The sequence below is a fragment of the Anomaloglossus baeobatrachus genome, chromosome 4 (genome assembly GCF_048569485.1).
Source record: "Anomaloglossus baeobatrachus isolate aAnoBae1 chromosome 4, aAnoBae1.hap1, whole genome shotgun sequence".
Classification (NCBI taxonomy): domain Eukaryota; kingdom Metazoa; phylum Chordata; class Amphibia; order Anura; family Aromobatidae; genus Anomaloglossus; species Anomaloglossus baeobatrachus.
The window spans coordinates 27,467,462-27,490,956 of NC_134356.1; the positions used below are offsets into that span (position 1 = coordinate 27,467,462).

At 46.4% G+C, this 23,495-nt stretch overlaps 2 protein-coding genes across 2 annotated transcripts in view; both read right to left on the reverse strand.

The window, feature by feature from the left end:
• Window positions 1-290: 290 nt before the first annotated feature.
• Window positions 291-8,379, reverse strand: LOC142302975 (E3 ubiquitin/ISG15 ligase TRIM25-like). The gene is made up of 3 exons (XM_075344076.1): window positions 8,145-8,379; window positions 5,755-6,888; window positions 291-750 (listed from the first exon to the last, which is right to left on the reverse strand). Exons 1-3 carry the CDS (start codon window positions 8,365-8,367, stop codon window positions 500-502), a joined length of 1,608 nt encoding a protein of 535 aa, XP_075200191.1. The 5' UTR covers window positions 8,368-8,379; the 3' UTR covers window positions 291-499.
• A 5,644-nt stretch (window positions 8,380-14,023) lies between these two features.
• Window positions 14,024-23,495, reverse strand: part of ADCK2 (aarF domain containing kinase 2) — a 9,878-nt gene continuing 406 nt past the window's right edge. The window contains exons 1-8 of the mRNA XM_075342131.1: window positions 22,730-23,495; window positions 20,596-20,742; window positions 20,252-20,380; window positions 18,655-18,750; window positions 18,101-18,352; window positions 17,851-17,979; window positions 14,460-14,513; window positions 14,024-14,275 (exon numbers count right to left, since the gene is read on the reverse strand). The exon at window positions 22,730-23,495 is cut by the window's right edge and continues 406 nt beyond it. Of these exons, the coding sequence (XP_075198246.1) occupies window positions 14,135-14,275; window positions 14,460-14,513; window positions 17,851-17,979; window positions 18,101-18,352; window positions 18,655-18,750; window positions 20,252-20,380; window positions 20,596-20,742; window positions 22,730-23,495 (1,714 nt within the window). The 3' untranslated portion in view covers window positions 14,024-14,134. The remainder of the gene's footprint in view (window positions 14,276-14,459; window positions 14,514-17,850; window positions 17,980-18,100; window positions 18,353-18,654; window positions 18,751-20,251; window positions 20,381-20,595; window positions 20,743-22,729) is intronic.

The following is a 23,495-nucleotide window of genomic DNA, read 5'->3' on the forward strand; positions in this document are numbered from 1 at the left end:
GGCTCGTGCCGAATTTGAAATTGGCAAACCTTTTCCAAACAGGTTCTCTCATCTCTATTTGTAACTATTTTGTCTGACTTTTTCTGAGCTCGTCTTAGATGATTTGTAAGCAGAGACCACATCAAAGTTGAATGTGTCGGTCAATAAAGAGCATGTAAAAGCCAAATGGTGCAAAATGTTTAATGAATCCCAATTACAACTGATACTGATCACTTCTGCAGTCAATCAAGATACTTTCTATATAATTTGTAAGCAATGCTTTGAAGCTGGCCTGATATCTGGTTCTGCTTCAGTGCAACTGAGCTCCTCTGATGGTGCAAAGATAGAGCTGACCCTGTGTACAGCGACCAAGAGCAGAGAGAATCCAATAAATCAGGAGCCCGGTGTCCCCAATGTTCTCTGGCCAAACTGCAGGACACACAGATACCGATGGCATCCTGAAGAGCGGTGAGGTCCTAAACTGCAGCGGTGAGAGAAGACCTTCACAGGGTGTTATTACTTATCTTCTAATCGTTAACCAGCTATCCACAGGGATTCCATTAATCTTTATCCAATACACACGTAACGCAGCATGAAGAGGCTCGGAGAAGGCGGCAGTGAAGGTGTGTAAGTGTCTGATGGGGTCACACAGCTCATAAAAGGACAACTGCCCGGCCTCATAATCCAGACAGATCCTGACTCTATCACTGGAGATCTTGTCCGGTAACTGGATCTCTATACTGTCATGTATCACTGAATACTGATTCTTATGTGGCACCCCAGGGTTGCCACACAAAGGGTTAACTCCCCACACACAACATCAAGACCTCCTGGCCAGAAGGGGGAGACCAAGCTGCTTCCCTGTATATTCTGGTGGAGGGAGGAAATGGTCAGAAGTAGTTTCAGTTTGGAAGTTCAGTGCAGAGCACTGAGGAGAAAGGATCTGCAGGTTGGAGCTGGCTTGAGCTCACCTCAGGATCCACTGACCAATTCCAGGCCTAGCTGAGGGTCTGAGGAAAGGAGAAAGCGTACACAGAGGAACATTCCTGGGAGACAGAGCATTGCTGAGCTCATCCCAGTGGAGCACAAGAACGGATGCTGGATCCGAGACTGCAGGTTACATACTGCACAGTTACCACCAGAGAAGTGAAGATTCCAGATCTTTCACCTGTACCACAGACACAAGCAACAAGCGCAGAGTTCAGGAACATACTAGTAAGGACTCGAGTTGCCTGTCAGGTCGGTACCGAGGAGCACAGGGCCGGCTGCATAGTTCACACATCAGCAGGGCCACAGACACACAGTGCAGGTAAGGAAGCCAAAACGGCCCGGCTGGGTGGGAGAAGCCCTGAACCCCTCACAGACTCCGTGGACAGTACTCTGCTGAATACCATCATCAGTAAAAGACAAAGAAACTGCAAAACCGTGAGTCTGCCTGTTTATTGTGCTCGTGTCCTGCACTCCCCCCATAGACTAACATACTGCCCCGGGGAAAAGGCTCTACCCGTGGGGAGCCGTCCCATCTCAAGCTGCCTTCCATCACCCCGGAGGTTCTGCAGCAGCGGTGGTCATCTCTGATCACATTCCACGGGTGGCGTCACGAACATAACCCCCCTTTTTATTGTGGAACCAGGGAGCACAGACCGGGTCACGACACCGTGATCCCCTTTCCAGAAGCGACCCCTTGGCCCGGTTCTGGGTATCCCCTTAACCCCTGGCGACACAACTTTGGCGTCACGAACAGGATGCGGACTGGACCCGGCTGCAACCCGGGTGACGTGCGCCTGTAAAGACTTATTGCATCGCATAAAAGACTTGCACTGTGAATTGTTGCAACAAAGAACGGACTTTAAACTTTGCAAAGATACCTGGAAAAATCCATAAACATCATTGGTAAAATTTTCCAGGCGCCATCTTTAATCACGCCATTACCTGCTACGCGCGGGAAAACATCGCGCCTAAACTAAGACTCCGCCCACCGCTTGCAGAGGAGGTGCGCTCGGTGCTGCGACCCGAACGAAAACGCAGAAAAGTGTCCCAGGCTTGCTGTCAAGAAGACTGGTGAAATTAACTAAGGGGGCACAAAGAAGTCTGCAGCCCGAAATCCTCCTTTCCAGTGGAGTGATGAGAGAGAAGAGTCCTTTAAGAAGTTGAAGTGGGCACTGACAGGAGAAGAGATCCTGGCATATCCAGATTACCATCAACCCTTCATTTTGTACACGGATGCCAGCAACGTAGGACTGGGAGCAGTATTGTCTCAAAAGCAGGAAGGCAAGGAGAAAGTTATTGCCTTTGCAAGCAGGAAGCTCCGGCCTACAGAAAGAAACCCAGAGAATTACAGCTCCTTCAAGTTAGAACTACTGGCAGTAGTTTGGGCTGTAACAGAGCGTTTCAAACACTACCTGGCAGCTGCAGAATTTACCATCTTTACTGACAACAATCCGTTGACCCACCTGGATTCTGCAAAACTAGGTGCGCTGGAACAGCGATGGATAGCCCGACTGTCAAACTACAACTTTGTCATCAAGTACAGGGCAGGCCACAAGAATGGGAATGCAGATGCCTTATCCCGGATGCCACACTCGGGGAACGTGGAAGAGGAACCGGAGGGACTGGAAGAAATTGAGCTGCCGGCCTTTCACCGTCCTAAGATTGGGCAGTATCAACCGAGTGTCTACCAAAAACAACAGCAGGCAACTCTCAACCCATTAGCACACCACGGATGGGCTGACACACAAGACAGCGATCCAGCTGTGAAGCTAGTGAAAGAACTGCTTACACAACAAGGTGCATACCCTAATCAGAATGCCCCAGCTGAGACACAACATCTCTGGAAAGAGAGAGGTAAATTGTTCCTGTACCAAGGGAAGCTCTGTAGAAGGCACACCAATCCAAAAACACATGAGTTGGTCTGGCAGATCATCGTGCCCAAGAGAGACGTCAAGATGGTTCTGGAAGCTTACCACGACGGTGCTGGTCATTTTGGTTGGAAAAAGTTGGAAGTGCTCTTAAGAGAAAGATTCTACTGGGTTGGCATGAGAAAATCAATTGAAGATTGGTGTAGAAAATGCGGACCGTGCAACCTCAGAAGAAAGGATCAACAGAACCAGAGAGCTCCACTCCAGTCCATAGTAACCAAGCAACCACTCGAGCTAGTCGCATTAGACCACGTCAAGTTGTCACCAAGCCGGTCCGGCTATGTCTATGCCTTAACCATCGTGGACCATTACTCACGCTTCTTAGTGGTGGTACCCGTGAAAGACCTTACAGCTAGAACAGCAGCTAAAGCATTCCAGACGTACTTTTGCAGACCCCATGGTTACCCAGAACAAGTCCTTGCAGATCAAGGTCCAGCTTTCGAATCACAGATCTTCCAAGAATTCTGCAACATGTATGGCTGTAAAAAGATCCGCACAACAGCATACCATCCCCAAACAAATGGCTTATGTGAGAAGATGAACCATATTGTGATTGACCTGTTGAAGACCTTACCAGAGTCAGAAAGAAATCAATGGCCAGAGAAATTGCCAGACTTGGTGGACTTGTACAATCATGTCCCGGTGAGTTCTACAAACTGCACCCCCGCTTACCTTATGCGTGCAAGGCCCGGTAAACTGCCAATTGATTTAGATATGGGAATTCTGAAGCCAGATGCGGAAGTTCAAGAATCCAATTGGGATACCCTACGTCAGCAGCAGTATCGCCAAGTACAAGAGTGCGTAGAGAAAAGTCTCCAACAAGCTAGGGGAAGACAGGAGAGAACCTTCAACCAGCATGCTGTAGCAACCCCATTGCAACCTGGTGACCAAGTTCTCAAGAGGAAACGGCGCACAAACAAATTGGATAATCAGTGGGAAACCACCCCATATACAGTCTTACCATCAAGTATGGATAATCTTAAAGTGTGTCTCATCAGTAAAGATGAAGGAAGGACATCAGCTGTCGTGTCAAGAGATCAACTCAAACCGTGTCCTGAAACCCTGAAGACACCAGAAGTCACCTTACCCATACAGGTACCACCTGTCAAGAAGGAAGAAGATGTATTCCATACAGTCTTAGGAGATTTCCCAAAAACATGGCCAAATTACTATGGAGCAGTAGTAGTCCCAATGATCGCCTTCCCTCAAGTGATGGAACCACAATCAGAACTTGTACCACAAGAAGTCTCAAGACAAGAAGAACTGGAAGTCGAAACCGTAGAGGAAGAACAGATTCCTGGTCCCAGTGAGCTTGCCAGTCCTACAGTCAGTCCACCATCCTCACAAGTACCAGAAACACCAAATAGGTACACTTCCACCCACACCATTATGCTAAGTACACCCAGTACACCAGCAGTACGCAGGTCACAGCGTAGTACTCAGGGTCAGATACCAGCAAGATATAAAGACTAATGTGAAATTGCATATAAAATGTACATATGTTATAATGTTTATATGAAAAACCGTAACAGTTTAGTGTACAGAAAAGGTGAGAGAAGAGTGGTGTAAGGTGGCAGCACGGAGAGTTACAACTTGATCACATTGTTGGTGGCCCGAGGGCCGTGAGGTCTACTGCACTTACGACCAGAGTAGAGACACCTTTAAGAAGTGTTTGTTGATTGAAATGTTTATTTAATTGCAACGTTAAGACCAAAAGCCCAGTACCTACAGAGACTATACTGTATGACCACTTACATATTCTTGAACATTTTGGACTCTTTTTGAACTTTAAGGTTTTTGTATTTTTTCCTTTTGAGACTCTGTATATATACAATTGTTGTGATAACTTGTTTGTTTGTTTCACAGTCCCGGAGTACTGTTCTTCACTAAGGGGGAATGTGGCACCCCAGGGTTGCCACACAAAGGGTTAACTCCCCACACACAACATCAAGACCTCCTGGCCAGAAGGGGGAGACCAAGCTGCTTCCCTGTATATTCTGGTGGAGGGAGGAAATGGTCAGAAGTAGTTTCAGTTTGGAAGTTCAGTGCAGAGCACTGAGGAGAAAGGATCTGCAGGTTGGAGCTGGCTTGAGCTCACCTCAGGATCCACTGACCAATTCCAGGCCTAGCTGAGGGTCTGAGGAAAGGAGAAAGCGTACACAGAGGAACATTCCTGGGAGACAGAGCATTGCTGAGCTCATCCCAGTGGAGCACAAGAACGGATGCTGGATCCGAGACTGCAGGTTACATACTGCACAGTTACCACCAGAGAAGTGAAGATTCCAGATCTTTCACCTGTACCACAGACACAAGCAACAAGCGCAGAGTTCAGGAACATACTAGTAAGGACTCGAGTTGCCTGTCAGGTCGGTACCGAGGAGCACAGGGCCGGCTGCATAGTTCTCACATCAGCAGGGCCACAGACACACAGTGCAGGCAAGGAAGCCAAAACGGCCCGGCTGGGTGGGAGAAGCCCTGAACCCCTCACAGACTCCGTGGACAGTACTCTGCTGAATACCATCATCAGTAAAAGACAAAGAAACTGCAAAACCGTGAGTCTGCCTGTTTATTGTGCTCGTGTCCTGCACTCCCCCCATAGACTAACATACTGCCCCGGGGAAAAGGCTCTACCCGTGGGGAGCCGTCCCATCTCAAGCTGCCTTCCATCACCCCGGAGGTTCTGCAGCAGCGGTGGTCATCTCTGATCACATTCCACGGGTGGCGTCACGAACATAACCCCCCTTTTTATTGTGGAACCAGGGAGCACAGACCGGGTCACGACACCGTGATCCCCTTTCCAGAAGCGACCCCTTGGCCCGGTTCTGGGTATCCCCTTAACCCCTGGCGACACACTTATATCTCCTCAAACTCCAGGATTTGTTATTATTTCCAATCAGTGAATCTTCTCCCCTCCTGTCTATACTGGGGTAACACATCCCCACCCTCCATACACCTGAACTTCTGCTCTCCACATCCCAGTAATGTCGTCCTGAGGTAAATCCCCTCCTGCTCATCACCTGATTATATTCCTGGAATCTCTCTGCTGTTTCTGGACGATTCTGCTTCTCTTCTGTGCTGGTCGCAGTTTTCAGGTCGTCTGATATAAGGAGATGATTACCAGCTGTGTTTACATCCAGTAATATGTCTGCAGGACCCTCCACATAGATCCCGCTTCTTATACCTGTTATTACCTCACATAATGTGTGTAATGTGTGTGAGATCACAGCCACATCCAGGTCATCTCCATCATGGAGCTGTTTATCATGTCCCCCTGTGTCCTTATCACCTCCCTCCTCCTCAGGATCACACAAGTCCCCGGTGTCTGGTTCCTGTAAGACGGTCAGTGGATCAGTCATGTTACACAGCTCCTCAATGTGCCTCATCTTCCTGGACAGCTCGTCCTTCTTTATCTCCAGCTGATGGATCAGAGCAGACAGTGACCGTGACTCTTCCTTTTCCTGCCTGGAGATCTCACTCAGGACCTTCTTCTCCAGGTCGTCCACCCGTCTCCTGATGTCTGTACACAGGGCAGTGACTCTCTCGGCTTCTCCGGCTGCTTTCTCTTGAGCTTTTCTCCGGCGCTCCTCCAGACTCCGGACTCTTTCCTCAGTCTCCTCTCTCTTTGTGGTCAGTTTCTGGAGAACATTTCTCAGTTTCTTCTTCTTCTTCTCTGAGGCCTCATCCAGTGACTCCATTTTATGTCCATTATGTTTCCCAATCAAACTGCAGGACACACAGATACAAGCCGCGTCCTCAGTGCAGTAATATTCCAGGACCTTCTTATGGACAGAACATTTCCTTTTCTCCAGAGAAGTGCTGGGATCAGATAAGACGTGTTCTGGTGATTTGCTGTGAGCCCTCAGGTGTTTCTCACACAGAGAAGCTTCACAGTGTAGACAGGATCTAACAGCAGGTACAGGAGAGTCCACACAGTAAGTGCAGCAGATCCCGGTGATCTCCTCTTGTTCTTGCTGAGTAACCAGGAAACGTTCTGTGACATTATGAAAAAAAATTGTTTAAAAGAACTGAGAGTCCTCAGTGGTTGATACCTTTTAATGGCTAGCTGAAAAGATGGTAATAATTGCAAGCTTTCGAGACTACTCAGGTCTCTTCATCAGGCATGGTATAACACAAAATCTGAAGAGTCACATATTTATACACAACAGGACATAGAAAAGTGCAGTAAAAAAAAAACAAAAAAAAAAACAAGTTATATAAAACAGAACTATCACTATGGCAGGGGGGCAAACTGTTGTGGCCATAAATTTTGCTGCAGTTCAGTGTGAAAGTTTTATTGTCCTTTGATAAGGGTCTGGTCCGGGCTGTGACACGCTCGGATGGTCAGAGGAGCACATCTCTTAATTGATGTAAAAAGACATGAATCCATGAGACACATTCATTCCTGCTCTGAATGTGTCAAAGGTCATCATAAGTTTGTACTCCCATAGTCTCCTATCTCTCTGGGACTTGAAGTTTCCTTTCAATACCAGCAATTTCATGTCCATGATGCTGTGGTCTGGGTTACAGAAATGTTTGGCCACAGGTAGATCCATCCTTTTTTCTCTAATTGTGTGGCGGTGAGAATTCATCCTTGTTCTGAGCTGTTGTCCTGTCTCCCCTACATACAGACCCCCAGTTGGACATTTGGTACATATAATTAAGTACACCACATTGGTTGTAGTGCAGCTGAAGGTACCTGGGATCTTGTAGTCCTGATGTGATCTGGGAATCTTTATCTTGTCCTTTGTCAATATTAATGGACAGGTCTTACATTTTTTCTGGTTGCAGGGAAATGTTCCTGTTGTTGTTGGAGAGGACAGGGAGCTTCTGACAATGATGCTTCTTAGATTTGGGGGCTGTCTAAAACACAGAAGTGGGGGGTCTGGAAAAATAGATTTTAACCGGGCATCTTTTTGCAGTAATGGTTGTAGTTTCCGTGCAGCTCCTCTAAACACCTCCAGATGTGGATTGTAGGTGACTACAAGAGGGACCCGGTTGTTTTCTTCTTTAGTTTAGTTTTTCTTTAGTTTTATAATGTAGGAGATGGTTTCTTGATATAAATATGTGACTCTTCAGATTTTGTGTTATACCATGCCTGATGAAGAGACCTGAGTAGTCTCGAAAGCTTGCAATTATTACCATCTTTTCAGCTAGCCATTAAAAGGTATCAACCACTGAGGACTCTCAGTTCTTTTAAACAATTTTTTTTATCTCTACTGGCTAACACGGTACAAAGATATATTTTACTTGTGACATTATGAAGATTTATGTTCCTCATCAGCGCCGGCCGCTCCTGAAACTCTTCTCTGCAGTCAGGACAGGAATAACCTCCAGACCCGTCCTGTGTATCCAGCACACGATCAATACAGACCCGGCAGAAGTTGTGTCCACATCTCAGCATTACAGGATCCTTAAAAATAGATAAACAGATGGAGCAGAGCAGCTCATCTCTCAGATCAGCAGACGCCATGGCTGACGGAAGAAGGAAGAAATGAAACTGAACATACCTAACACTGGATATATAGTAATGTTGTTACACCTATTTACTTAACCCTATGATGACACAGCAAGCTTTGAATTTTTGAATTTTTGAATGTTCTCAGTGAGAGGAACAAAATTATAATCTTGTGATACCTTTTAATGGCTAACTAAAATAAAATAAAGTGATGTTACAAAGCAAGCTTTCGAGACATCTCAGGTCCCTTCATCAGGCATGGTACCATTACTTACCTGAGATGTCTCGAAAGCTTGCTTTGTAACATCACTTTATTTTATTTTAGTTAGCCATTAAAAGGTATCACAAGATTATAATTTTGTTCCTCTCACTGAGAACATTCAATAATTTTTCAACTGGCTAACACGGTACCAAAACCTTGTAACTTTAATTTTTGAATCACTGCATTCTGAAAGCCACAATATTTTCATTTTTCTGTCAACCTAGCCATTTAGATGATTTTTTTTTATGAAACCCGTCACATGCCACTATTTTGTGGAAACTATAATATATTGTATAACTTAAAGGTGTTGTTTCACAAAGTACATTTTATTCAATCCTGATATATTAATAACTTCCACAAAAGGATGTGTTTAAAAAAATGTTCCTTTGCTTAGATAATCGTATCAGTCTGTCCCTGCTATATACTGACTTATCTGCTGTCGATCATACACAGATCCTGGCTGGGAGAGAAAGCATAAATGAATATACTGTTGTCACGCAGTGACTGTCAGCGGCTCATTTGTGTGAAGGAACACATTTCCCTGCCTATTTGTTTTATCACAGGAGCGAGTGTTTCTGCCATGTCACCAGCCTTCTGATCTCATCATAAATCTAATAAGTAATGTGCAGTGATGTGGAGTTGATATTTGTTTTTAAATATAGTCTGCTACTTTTTGTAAAACCAATTATTGATAGCATAAAATTGATTGTGGCAGATTGAAAATGGTAGTGAGCAGTGGAAGCAACTCAGAAGTTGTTATTGAGTCTGAGAAGTCACAGATTGGAAGATTGCTTTGAGGGTTTCTTCTTTAAATGTTTTCCTATTCTGAATAGTTTGACTTTGGACAATGTCTTAAAAAAATGAGACATTGGTATAGTGTGGTCCATCCTACGCGTGTGGTCCATTTACACTCCCTCACTGTGCCGGGCAAAAAGGTGGGCTTCCACTGTATCCACAGGGACTCTAAGGACTACGCTGTGGCCAGAGTGGTCATCGAGACAAACTGTGGCACTGAATCCCAGGAGGTCAGCATGCTTAAGGACCTATTACACCCTATTATAATTGAGTGGGACTTTGCCTTAGGGTAGGATTCCATTTGCGAGAGACTCGTGCGTATCTCACATCGCATAACCCAGCATGGCCTACCTCTCTCCCGACAGGAGTCAGCTGCATAGAAATACAGTACATGCAGCTGAGATGCTCCCGCCGGGAAAGAGGCAGGTTGTGTCGGGTGATGCAATGCGAGATACGCGTGAGTCTCTTGCAAATGGAATCCTACCCTTATTCTGGGACTTGTGGGGGTGCCTGGTTACTCAGTTAAGAGCCAGGTCACCTTTAAAGAGACCTCATCGCAGCCGTAGCCTGATGGGTTTCCTTTTTGTGTACTTGTGGGCGTTGAGGATCATCCCTGGAAGCCAACATTACTAAACTTGGGGTGTCCGGAGGGAACATTGGGACTGCTCAATTTAGGGAACTAAAGGCCCCGTTACACGCAATGACGGATCTAACGATATATCGCCGGGGTCACGGATTCCGTGACGCACATCCGGCATCGTTAGCGACGTTGTTGCGTGTGAGAGCAAGGAACGATCGTTAACGATGGAAAATACTCTCTTTATCATCCATCGTTGACACGTCGTTCCTTTTCAAAAAATCGTTGATTGTTGAGGTCGCAGGTTGTTCGTCGTTCCCGAGGCAGCACACATCGCCGCCACTATGTTTGACACCTCGGGAACAACGAGCTACAGCTTACTTGCAGCCGCCGGCAATGCGGAAGGAAGGAGGTGGGCGGGATGTTACGTCCCGCTCATCTCCGCATCTGTTGGGTGGCCACATAGTGACACCGCACGAACCACCCCCTTAGAAAGGAGGTGGTTCGCCGGCAACAGCGACGTCGCTAGGCAGGTAAGTCCGTGTGACAGCTCCTAACGATTTTGTGCGCCACGGGCAGCGATTTGCCCGTGGCGCACAAACGACGGGGGCGGGTGCTTACACCAGCGATATCGCAAGCGATATCGCTGCGTGTAACACCCCCTTAACTCTTAAAGGGGCATTTGACAATGTAACCATTTTAAACAGGATTGTCAATAGCTCAAGGTTGACAGCAGGTGCCCACATTTTTCGATAAATAGAGGTTTATGGTATCTGGTTGCAAAGCACAGATGTGAAGTAGTTGAGCAGTTGCTGGTACCAGTACCCTACAGATGTAAAGTGTTAGACATGGCCCATACTCATGTCTTGGGTGGTCATCTGGATGTAGACAAAACCCAAGAACGGATCCTCAAGTGGTTCTACTGGCCCGACTGTCACCATGAAATTCAAAACTTTTACATGATCCTTCCTACCTGCCACCTAACCACCCTGGTCATTCACTTTCAAAACGCCTTGGTGCCGTTATCCATCATAGAAGTCGCATTTAATCACATAGCTATGGATTTGATGGGAGCCCTGGTCAAATACACTAAATATATCCTGGTGGTCCTGGATTATGCCGCACGGTACCTAGAGGCCATACCACTAAGCATCTCCTGTGCTAGGAGTATAGCCCATGAGTTGATTCATATCTTTTTTTTTAAACAGACTGCCGAAAGAGATCGTGATGGACCAAGGAATTCCATTCTTATTGATGTCTAACATGATTGAACTTTAAAGTGAGTTATGTAAAACCCTCCAAATCACACAACTGAGGACTTAAGAGTACCATCCACAGATGGTCAGCATCGTGGAGCGGTTCAATAAAACCTCGAAATCCATGCTCAGGAAGGTTGTAGAGAAAGATGGCCGAGATTGGGTCTGTTTACTGCAGTTTCTGTAATTCTCCATCTGGGAAGTTCCCCAGGCTTCTACTGGTTTTTCCCCATTCAAATTGCTGTATAGCTGACACCTTTGTGGATTCTTGGATGTAGCAAAGGAGACCTGGGAAGCCAAAGTTATAACCTCTAGGAGCGTAATCAAACATGTGGCCCAGATGCAGGAAACGATTGCAGAAGTCATGCTCATTGTGAGAGAACACCTACTCCAAGCGCTAGAGGTCCAGTCAAGGGTGTGCAATCGATCGGCAAGGGTTAGTTCCTGGCCAAGTGGCAGGGGCCATATGAAGTGGTCGAAAAACTTGGCGAGGTGAACTATAAAATATACTAACCTGGGAGAAGGCAGCCCTAGGCGAGATAGAGAACAGGTCGAAAATATCTTGTGGCTGAGCTTAAAGCCAATGTGGAAAATGTCAAGGTGATGGAGATGGTGGCACTAGCCCAAAAGCAGCAGTGATGCAAGTTGCTCCATCAAAACAGGGACATGTTCACATAACTACCAAGATGACATCAGATCATAGAACATGAGATACTGACAGAACCTCATCTATGGGTGAATTTGAAGCCACCTAGAGGTCATCTTGAAGGAGGTAAAGTAGATGCTGAACCTGGGAGTCATTGAAGAATGTAAGAGCGGCTGGTCCATTGCCATTGTCCTTTGGCCAAAACCAGATGGAGACTAGTGATTTTGCAATGCGTATCCGATACCCTGTGTCGATTAACTAATTAAAAGGCTACGTCTAGCAAGGTATAATACCACCGTTGACCTAACAAAAGGGTATTGCCAAATTCCTATGTCCAAAGACACTAAGGTGAAGATTACCTTCTCAACGCCAGACGGATGCTTTCAGTTCAAGGATGCCATTTGGGTTGCAAAGAGCTCCTGCCACCTTTCAGAGGGCCATGGGCCGGATCCTAACTCCCCACAAGATGTACACAGTGGCCTATCTAGATTATCACCCCCAGAAGCAATGCTTCTTCCTGTAGCTTCCCCTCTCCTCCCTGCAGTTTAACATCTCCTCCCTGCAGTTCCTCCTCTTCTTCCTGCAGTTCCCCCTTTTTCCTTACAGTTTCCTCGTCTTCCTGGAGTTTCCATTCTCCTCCCTGCAGATCCTATTCTTCTCCCTGCAGTTCCCCCTCTCCTCCCTGCAGTTTCCCCTCTCATCAGAGCAGTTTCCCCTCTCTTCCCTGCAGTTTCTCTTCTCTTCCCTGCAGTTTCTCCTCTCTTCCCTGCAGTTCCCCCATTCCTCCATGCAGTTCACCTTTCCTCCCTGCAGTTTCTCCTTTCCTCCCTGCAGATCCCCCTCTCCTTCCTGCAGTTCTCCCTCTTCTCCCTGCAGTTCTCCCTCTCCTCCCTGCAGTTCTCCCTCTCCTCCCTGCAGTTTCTTCTCTCCCTCCTGTAGATCCCCTCTACTCCCTGCAGTTTCCCCTCTCCTCCCTGCAGTTTCCCTTCTCACTACAGTTCCTCCTCTCCTCCTTGCAATCCCAACTCTCCTCCCTGCAGTTCCCCCTCTCTTCCCTGCAGCCCTTCCTCTCCTTCTTGTAGTTCCTCCTCTCCTCCCTGCAGTTCCCACTCTCCTCCCTTCAGTTCCCTCTCTTCTCTCTGCAGTTTCCCCTCTCCTCCCATTAGTTTCTCGTCTCTTCCCAGCAGTTTCCCCTCTCTTCCCAGCAGTTTCCCTTCTCTTCCCAGCAGTTTCCCTTCTCTTCCCAGCAGTTTCCCTTCTCTTCCCAGCAGTTTCCCTTCTCCTCCCAGCAGTTTCCCCTCTCCTCCCAGCAGTTCCCCCTCCCTGCAGTTTCTCTTCCCCTCCCTTTCCCCCTCTCCTCCCTGCAGTTCCTCCTCTCATCCCTGCTGTTTCCCCTCTTCTCCCTGCCATTCTCCCTCTCCTTCCTGCAGATTCCACTCTCCTCCCTGCCGTTCCTCCTCTCCCTCTGCCGTTCCTCCTTTCCTCTCTGCAGTTCCCCCTCTCTTCCCTACAGTTTCTCCTCTCCTCCCTGCAGTTCCTTCTCTCCCCCTGCCGTTCCTTCTCTCCTCCCTGCAGTTCCTCCTCTCCACCTGCCGTTCCTTTTCTTTTCCCTGCAGTTCCTCCTCTCCTCCCTGCAGGTCCTCCTCTCCACCTGCCGTTCCTTCGCTCCTCCCTGCAGTTCCTCTTCTCCTCCCTGCAGTTCCCCCACTCCTCCCTGCAGTTCCTCCTCTCCTCCCTGCAGTTCCCCCACTCCTCCCTGCAGTTCCCCCACTCCTCCCTGCAGTTCTCCCTCTTCTCCCTGCTGTTCCTCCTCTCCTCCCTGCAGTTCCCCCTCTCCTCCCTTCAGACTGAAGAACTTCAGAAACCTCCAAAGAAATCCAACTAATATTAACAGTAAATAGTGGACCCTGCAGGAGGGGATCTGCAGCTGCAGTTTTTAAAATAGTGTTTCAGAGACATCATCAGGGTAGAGGGAGTAAAATCCATGCAAGTCTTTAGTGTTTTTTGCATCTCGCCGACCGTTCTGCCCATGTGTAACAGTTTGGGTTTTCAGTTAATACACCAGAAAGCTCTGGATGAACCATTGAAAAAGGAGTGTGAATGTGTCCTGTAATGCACACAAAAAAAGTCTAATGCAGGTTTTGTTTTTTTAATTAAAACATAATTATCACGAGTAAGAAATGTTTCCAGCCATCCACAGAAGAAGGGATGACAAACTCCCGGCGTCTCTAACGTCCGGGCCTTGTCTAGATCAGAGACGCAGCACTCTTTACCAGCAGAGGCCTGGCTGCCTCCAGTATATCGATCTCCGGGTCCAGCGAGCGTCCAAGTCCTTCCAAAACCAAAATGGCAAAAACGATGGCTGCAAAGTTACTCTCCAGCTTCACCTGGGAATAAATGTAAAAAAAAAAAATGTTTTTACTCCAATCACATCCAAAGCTGCATTCGACATCCTGCTGATCACAGGATGCAGGAGCTGAACTCTGAATGCAGCTTTGAATAAGACCGGAGGAGAAGACGTGAAATATCTTAACATCAAACTAAGATAAGTAGGGTAAGTGAGCACCGAACCTTATGTGTCATCAGGAGATGGAAGACTCGAGACAGCAGAGTTGCAACCTGGAGCTGAAGGTCAAAAAAAAGAAACTGTAAATATTTAAATTTTATAAAGAAATTCCTCCATAATATAGGCTCACTTATTTCATGAAATACTCTGCTACTGGAATGTTCTTTTCCTGACACTATTAGTATATGAGCTACTACTAGTGATGATCGAGCACTACTATGCTCGGTACTTGTAATGTATAAAGATGAGTGAGCACTACCATGCTCTGTATTTGTAATATATAATGATGGGTGAGCACTACCATGCTTGGTACTTGTGATGGGCGAGCACAACCATGCTCAGTACTCGTAATGTATAAATGTATAATGATGGGTAAGCACTACCATGCTTAATACTCGTTATGTATAGTGATGGGTGAGCACTACCATGCTCAGCACTCATAATGTATAATGATGAGCAAGCACTACTATGCTCTGTATTTGTAATGTATAATGATGGGTGAGCACTACCATACTCTGTACTCGTAATGTATAATGATGAGCGAGGACTACAATGATCGGTACTTGTAATGTATAATGATGGGTAAGCACTATGATTGCTGGGTACTCGTAATGTATATTGATGAGCAAGGACTACAATGATCGGTACTCGTAATGTATAATGATGGGTGAGCACTACAATGCTTGGTACTCGTAATGTATAATGATGGGTGAGCACTACCATGCTTGGTACTCGTAATGTATAATGATGGGTGAGCACTACTATGCTCGGTACTCGTAATGTATAATGATGGGCGAGCACTACCATGCTCGGTACTCGTAATGTATAATGATGGGCGAGGACTACAATGATCGGTACTTGTAATGTATAATGATGGGTAAGCACTATGATTGCTCGGTACTCGTAATGTATATTGATGAGCAAGGACTACAATGATCGGTACTCGTAATGTATAATGATGGGTGAGCACTACAATGCTTGGTACTCGTAATGTATAATGATGGGTGAGCACTACTATGCTCGGTACTCGTAATGTATAATGATGGGCGAGCACTACCATGCTCGGTACTCGTAATGTATAATGATGGGCGAGCACTACCATGCTCGGTACTCGTAATGTATAATGATGGGTGAGCACTACCATGCTCTGTATTTGTAATGTATAATGATGGGCGAGCACTACTATGCTCGGTGTTCGTAATGTATAATGATGAGTGGACATTGTTCATTCTTCGGTAAAAATAACCTGACATTATGATTCTTCAGGTCGGTCCGGTTGAGGTGATACCAAAATTTTGCATTTATTTTAGCGGTGAAAATAAAAAATTATGAAAGAATTTGGGTTGTGTCATTATTTTTTGAGACCTGAATTTTTTTTCGTTTTCCTCCCTCCGGCTTTTACTTTTTGCAGGTCGAGCTGTGGTTTTCACTGACACAATTTCAGGGTGTTTAGATCGCTTTCTAATGCAAATTTTGGGGCACTGCAAGGACCTGAAAAATGGGAACTCTGACATTTTTTTTTTGTTTTTTTTGCTTTATGGCGTCTACTGTACCAGTTAATTATTTTACATTTTGATAGATCAGACTTTTGTGGACACGATGCCAATATATGATGATTTTTTTTTCTTCTATTTTATATTTCTTTATTTCTAAATGTGGAAAAAGTGAGAAGTTCAATTTTTTTATGATTTTTTTAAAAATATTTTTACATTTTTATTTTTATTATTTTTAATTTCCATAAGGAACCTGCGATGATTTGTTCAATATGCTGCAATACCGCAATATTACAGTATTTATTGAAAGTGATACTCTTCTATAAAGCCCGGCTTAAAGTTAGGCTTTATAGGAAGACCAAGATGAAAGCGGTGGTGCTCTCAGTAGGGAACTGTCACAAATGTGTTACAGGTGACAGATAGTCATGTGGTTTCTGGCAATAGAAGGTCACTGCAATTGGCAGCACAGAATGCTCCTTGACTTTCTATTGTTCCTGCTGTCAGTATTCCTTGGTATAGGTAGATTTCCTGCTGAATTCATCTCTCCCCCTTTTGGATCCAGCAGGAGCTCCCCTTACTCAGCTGTTGAGTTTTCCCTTGGTGTTTAAATACCCCTTCCTTGCTACAGACTGGTGCTGGTGATATTTTTAGTTCATTCAAGCTCTGGTTGCAAGCAGGTGGCTTGTTCTTCTCTGTGGTCTCGTTACTAGAACTTCTACCTTGGTCATCTTATGATAAGTCGTTCATGCTATTCCCTGTGTGTCCTGCTTGTGTCTTCTATAGTTGTTTAGTGGTGTTGACGAAGAGCTCATCCCACCCGTTCCCTATTTAGGGTCCAGCACTAGGGATACCTAGGGTCAGGTATCCGGCTCGGCGCATAGGTGCAGAACCTATCTAATGTGGTCAGAGACACCAGGGGCCAGCACTAGGGACACCTAGGGTCAGGTATCCGGCTAGGCGCATAGGTGCAGAACCTATCTAGGGTGGTGAGGGAGCCCAGGGACCAGCACTAGGGATACCTTGGATCAGGTATCCAGCTAGGCGCATAGGTGCGGAAACTACCTAGGGTGGTGAGGGACCCCTGGACCAGCACTAGGGACACCTAGGGTCAGGTATCCGGCTAGGCGCATAGGTGCGGAACCTATCTAGGGTGGTGAGGGACCCCAGGGACCAGCACTAGGGATACCTTGGGTCAGGTATCCGGCTCTGCGCACAAGTGCGAAACCTATCTAGGGTGGTGAGAGACCCCTGGGACCAGCACTAGGGATACCTAGGGTCAGGTATCCAGCTAGGCGCATAGGTGCGGAACCTATCTAGGGTGGTGAGGGACCCCAGGGACCAGCACTAGGGATACCTTGGGTCAGGTATCCGGCTCGGCGAATAGGTGAGAAACCTATCTAGGTTGGTGAGGGACGTCAGGGACCAGCAGAAGGTTTGGTCAGGGGTCACCATCTTCCCTCTCCCTAGACACAGGGTTTCCCTTCCCTTCCGCCGTGCGCTTGGTACTTCCCCTTACCTAGCATGACAGGAACCCATGAACTCTCCTTAATCGGGAAGCGATGGAAGCTATTACATTGGCAACCAAGGAATATAAATGTTGCTGTCAGTGATTGACAACAGCATCTAAATGGTAAAACAGGCAGATGCCGGCTGTATAACACAGCCACTTTAATTGGCTGTCTGGTTTAGTGATCACTTTTAGGAAATGCGGGAGTATGACACTTAATGTCTTCATCTGGAAAAAGCCTACAAAGAGCATCTCTAACTCTGGAGGACCCAACACATTTAGATTGTGTAATACCTTATTTCTCCTGTGGGGGAGCTGCAGAGAAATTAAATACCTGCTTCCCAGCTTCTGCCTCAGATTATAACTGATTGATGGCGGTGAATATTAAGCCCTCACCTTCCCAAGCGATACAGTATTTTTCCTGGCCTCGTTCACCAACTCCGCCATCTGGGACTTGAAGCTTTCCACATCCACACACCGATTGGCTCTGGCATGATGTAGAATCAACTCGGCCACCGTCTCTCCCTGCGGGAAGCGATCGGAGAACAACAATTTGCCCATCACTGACCACCAAGAAGAGATAATAAAGGGGAGCTCTACAGAAAAAGAGCAAAGTGGTCATAATCTCGTACAACCGCCCACTCACCTGCCCTAGGACCACCGCAGTAAAGACGGAGCGGAAGTTCTCAAGATCTTTTTCCTTCAGCTCAGCCACAATGCCGGCATCCAGCAAAACCAGTCTTAGAGGGCAACGGCTGGGCCGGACATCGACGATCAGGGTGTCACACATGTCAACTAAGGTTGTCTGGTCACTGTGCGCCGGGGAGAACTCCAGAACCCCCTGCACAAGAATATTACCAGGGTGGAGATCGGCATGGACAAAATTGTCCACAAATATCTGAAAGGAAAGAATAGGGATGAGGTACGGTCCATACTCTAACCATTACTGCTATTGGCCACTAGAAGAACTGGAGGCTTCAAGTCATCTTGGGTTTAGCAAATCATACCATTGTTATATCATAAGTTTAATATCATATCTCCATCTAATTGTCCACTAAGGAATCTCCACCATTAGATCCTCCATTTATCCCTAATCTCAACCCTTGCCTCATCCGACTATTAAGAATCCTCCAACATTGCTAAAGGAGACTTCTTCAAAAAGTAGAGACCCGAAGAATTGCCAATGGAGACTGTACCTACCATCTTCAGTAACATGTCAATGCCCATTGCTGCGATCCGATGTTTGACGTCAGAAGACCCTGTGTCCTGCAGATAAAGTGACAGCGGTTCTCCATCCTAATAACAAAAAACAAGGCATCCAGTTACATTAATCCACATTTGTCTGATTTCGAAAACTTATTTTCACATGCCCTATAAAGACCACAACTTCTAAAAGAATCTTGTGCTTTTGAGGACTCAGTATTTTCATGATAAACCCACGGATTAAAAAAAAGGTGTCATTCCACCCCCGACCTGTGGGGGCAGTGGAGGGAAATTGAACACTTGGCACTAGGATGCCACATAAATTAAACTGATCACCAGAGTTTCCAGTAACGGGACACCTTATTCTCAACTTATTGTCGGGGACAGCTTCTAACAAGAAAATGATTATCCTAATAACACGCTAGGTATGGGGAAGTACCCAGCAAAAGGCGAAAGGGAAGGGGGAGATGGTAACTCCTGATCAAGCCTATCGCAATGGCTTCTGTTATGATACAGTGACCGAAGAGGATCAAAAATGTGGCGACGTCAGCGACATCGCAGTGTGTGACACGTACGAGCGGCCTTCAACGATCGCAAAAGTGGTCAAACTCGTTGGTGTTGGAGAGGTCGTCCAAACACCACCAAATATCGTTGTCTTGTGAGTAGCAATGTTGTTCGTCGTTCCTGCGGCACCATACATCGCTATGTGTGACACCGCAGGAGCGGCGAACATCTCCTTACCTCCGTCCACCAGCAATGAGGAAGAAAGGAGGTGGGCAGCATGTTCCAGCCGCTCATCTCCACCCCTCCTCTGCTATTGGACGGCTGCCATGTGACGTCGCTGTGACACCGCACGAACCGCCCCCTTAGAAAGGAGGCGGTTCACAGGCAACGGCGACGTTGCAGGGCAGGTAAGTACGTGTGACGGGTGTTAGCGATGTTGTGCGACACGGGCAGCGATTTACCTGTGACGCACAACCGATGGGGGCGGGTACGCTCGCTAGCGACATCGGTACCGATATCGCAGCATGTAAAGTACCCCTTAGCGCTATCACCAGCACGGACCAGAAGAAAGTGAGAGTATTTAAGGACACAAAGGGAAGTGCTGATGAAAACAGCTTGAAGGGTGAGGAACTCTGCAGGGTCCTAAAGGCAAAGGGATAAACCCCAAGCAAAAGCAATAGATAAGATACCAACAAGCAGGAATAATAGAAGGTCAGGGAGCAGTTTGTGCAGCCAAACCCTGTGACCTTGTATAGCCGGACACCACAGGACTGTCTGTCACCCGCGACACCTAAGGGAAAAACATCTAATTCTAATACTGGAACCTCGAGTGATCAGATGTGATCAACAAGTGTTCAACTTTTCTACAGCACCACCAGAGGTGAAGAGAAGTATTATCAATGGACTATCCTCGCAAGGCACAAACAAGAGATTCACTTTGTATTTCCTTTTTCTTCTTTTTCTTCGGGGGTTTGGAATGGGTTAACCTTCAGCTTTGATTCTGCAGACACTCATATATTCCCATTTTCAGTAACGAACATATAGTAGAAATAACACAACTGATACATGACCCCGTCCAATTAGTGCCCACCTCGAAGGTCTCCACCAAGATGTTCCTCGTCACAAAGGGTCGTAGAGGAGTGGGAAATTTTATAAAATCCATTTTCTCAAATTTTTGATGAAACGTTTCCAAGTTCCTGGCTTCAAAACGCAGATCGATCTATAGAAAAACAAAATCCAGTGACAATTTTTGGTTTGGGTACATGGTTGGTCCTCAGAAATGAATGGTTCTCCCAAAGGAAATAATGATAGACTGTTTCCTACTGAAGACTGTGAGGAGCCGTCTGTGGCCACCCAATCACCCAAGCTTAGTACATATATAGATCCATGTATATGAAACCTGAACATTGTATATGACACACACATTAAACTTACTTGATGGGTCATTAATTTCTCAAACTCCTCCACAATCTCCGTCAGACTCAACCATCTGAATCCGGGGATCAAACTAAGTAGTCTGCTCCAGGTCTTCATGATGAGAAGATCCATCTTCACTTGCAGGCCAAGACCTGGATGCAGGACCTAGTAACAAGGTGAGACTTAAAGAAGACCTTTCACCAAGGAATAATGGCTGCCGAGCTGAATAAAACATATTTCTTATTTTCTCATCACTGTGGAGGAGATATTAGCTCGTAAAGTTTACATTCTAAGAGATGATAAGGCCGAGTGGCCATTAGCAGAGATTCAGCTCTGGGGGTGTTTTCTTTTTTTTACCCCTGCATGACGTTGACCAATCATAAACAGGAGGCATCATGTAAGGGGAAAAAAGAACACGCCCCTAACTTAGAACAGGCTTTCTCCTGTGAGACATGTTATTCTGGACAGCACGGTTGTCCTCTGTGATCTCTGTAGTGGAGTAAAGCAGAAATGAATGTGAGTATCTTCAGTTTTCATCTCAGGGCGGTCAGTGTGGGGAAGCGGCTGAGCTATGGGCAATTAGAAAGACTTCTGCAGCTCTAGAACTCATCTCAGGGTACAGTCAGTTCTTCTTTCCTCCCACTCCATACACAGTGACTCCAGTAAAAGGACACCTGGTGGTGTTTGTAACCACACTCAGCTCTGCTTTACCCCACGATGACTGCCTTGAGAGGAGAGTTAGATGTGTATGTAATGACACTCAGCTCTGCTATACCCCAGGATGTTTACCTTGAAAGGAGAGATGGAGGTCTATGTAATGACACTCAGCTCTGCTGTACCTCAGGATAACTGCCTTGAGAGGAGAGCTAGAGATGTTTGTAATGACACTCAGCTCTGCTGTACCCAATGTGGATTGCCTTGAGAGGAAAGCTGGTGATATTCGTTTTGACCCTCAGCTCTGATGTACCTTAGGACAACTGCTTTGAGAGGAGAGCTGGAGATGTTTGTAATGACACTCAGCTCTGCTGTACCCCAGGATTATTACCTTGAAAGGAGAGCTGGAGGTGCATGAAATTCCACTCAGCTCTGCTGTACCCCAGGATGACTGCCTTGAGAAGACAGCTGGAGGTGTATATAATGACAATCAGCTCTGCTGTACCCAATTTAGACTTCCTTGAGTGGAGAGCTGAAAATGTTTGTAGTGACACTCAGCTCTGCTATACCCAATGCGGACTACCTTTGAGGAGAGCTGAAAAAAAAATGTAGTGACACTCTGCTCTGCTGTAGCCCAAGATGACTACCTTGAGAGGAGAACTGGAAATGTTTCAGCTCTGCTGTACCCATTGTGGACTGTCTTGAGAGGAGATCTGGAGAGGTTTGTAATGACACTCAGCTCTGCTGTGCCCCAGGATGACTGCCTTGAGAGAAGAGCTGGAGGTGTTTATAATGACACTCATGTCCACTCTACACAGTAGGTGCAGAAATCACAGAGGTGAGAAGGGCTTGTCTATCATTACATTCACAGGAAAAAGCCTGACCCCTGGGATGGTGTTCTCCCCCCCTCCGCACCTGACCCCTGTTTGATGCCTCCTGCTTTTGATTGGTCATGGTCAAGGGAATCTCTGTTAATCTTCAGAGAAATTAGAATCTGAACTTTACAAGCTAATATCTCCACAACAGAGATGACAAATAATAAAACAATTTTTATTGAACCTATTAGACATGGACAGCATGAGACCCCCATGATTGATGGTGTTAGTGGACACTACGACGTATGAGGTTGATGTTCAGTAAGGAGCTTACTGCACATGCGCCGGCCTGGGAAAGGAAATGATGACACTGGACAGAGTTGACGCCAATATTCAAGAGCTTACCCATATACTTCCCCCATCTTGGCGCATTTGGGGGTCAACTTATCTAAAAGTAGAAAATCCCTTTAAGTGTTATTGGCTTAGCATGGCAAAATCTGCTGACTGACCCCATTCAATGAAAAACTTGTGGTCACCTGTAGAACGAGATGGATCCCATGGGTTTAGGTAGAGTTTACAAAAATGATGGATACAGAAAGTTAACAAACCTAATGATTTATGAAGGGGTCCTTCAAGTTCCGGAAGCCTCATACAGCTTCCACTGACCTTAATGGATATCTTACTTTTACCGCCACAGGGACAAGGTGGTCTGAATCTTCCTCTGATCCTGTTATTGGAGAAGGTATAGGTTTATGGTCCTTTGGAGAACTTTGGCTAGGTTGTCTCCAGTTCCTGAGATGTCCAATAATTCCATGGAGCCCCGGTACCTCCCAGGCTTCATATGCCCAATCCTGCTCCATACTCTCCACCAGAGATTGAGACTCCACGTTGTGAATCACCGATAGGTCGGCATAGGCCTTATATACCTGGGCCACACAACCAGATCCTACAGGATCCCTACTCGAGAACCTCAACACATGAGCATAGTTGTTCCCGAAGGCTCTTCTCAGACAGAGCTCAGTGTATTCCCAGGGGTGTGGAGACACTTTAACATGTAATTTAGAAAACAGATCACAGAATTCCTCCGAGAAGAGATCTCGTCGAGTGCTAGCCCACTGGCCAAGCTTGATGCATGCTGGTCCTGATGACTCTGTGGCCTTCAACAAAAGACAAAGCCAAAGAGAATTCAGACCTGCCGAAAGGTATGTGAGAGGATAGACCATTAACAGGGGTCCGAATTTGCAAAATAGGATGAAAGCGCGGACCCCGACACGGATAACAAAGTCAATCTGCTTGAGGAACATCTGTGGTGGCTTCTGTGGAGTCAATGAAGGTCCAAAGCTCAGAACCTTCTCACCTGGCTCCTCCTTCTGGACCAGACGCTCACATTGTCCCGTGGTTGTGACAAACCTAACACCCAAACACCACAAGGTGACCCTGGACACGGTC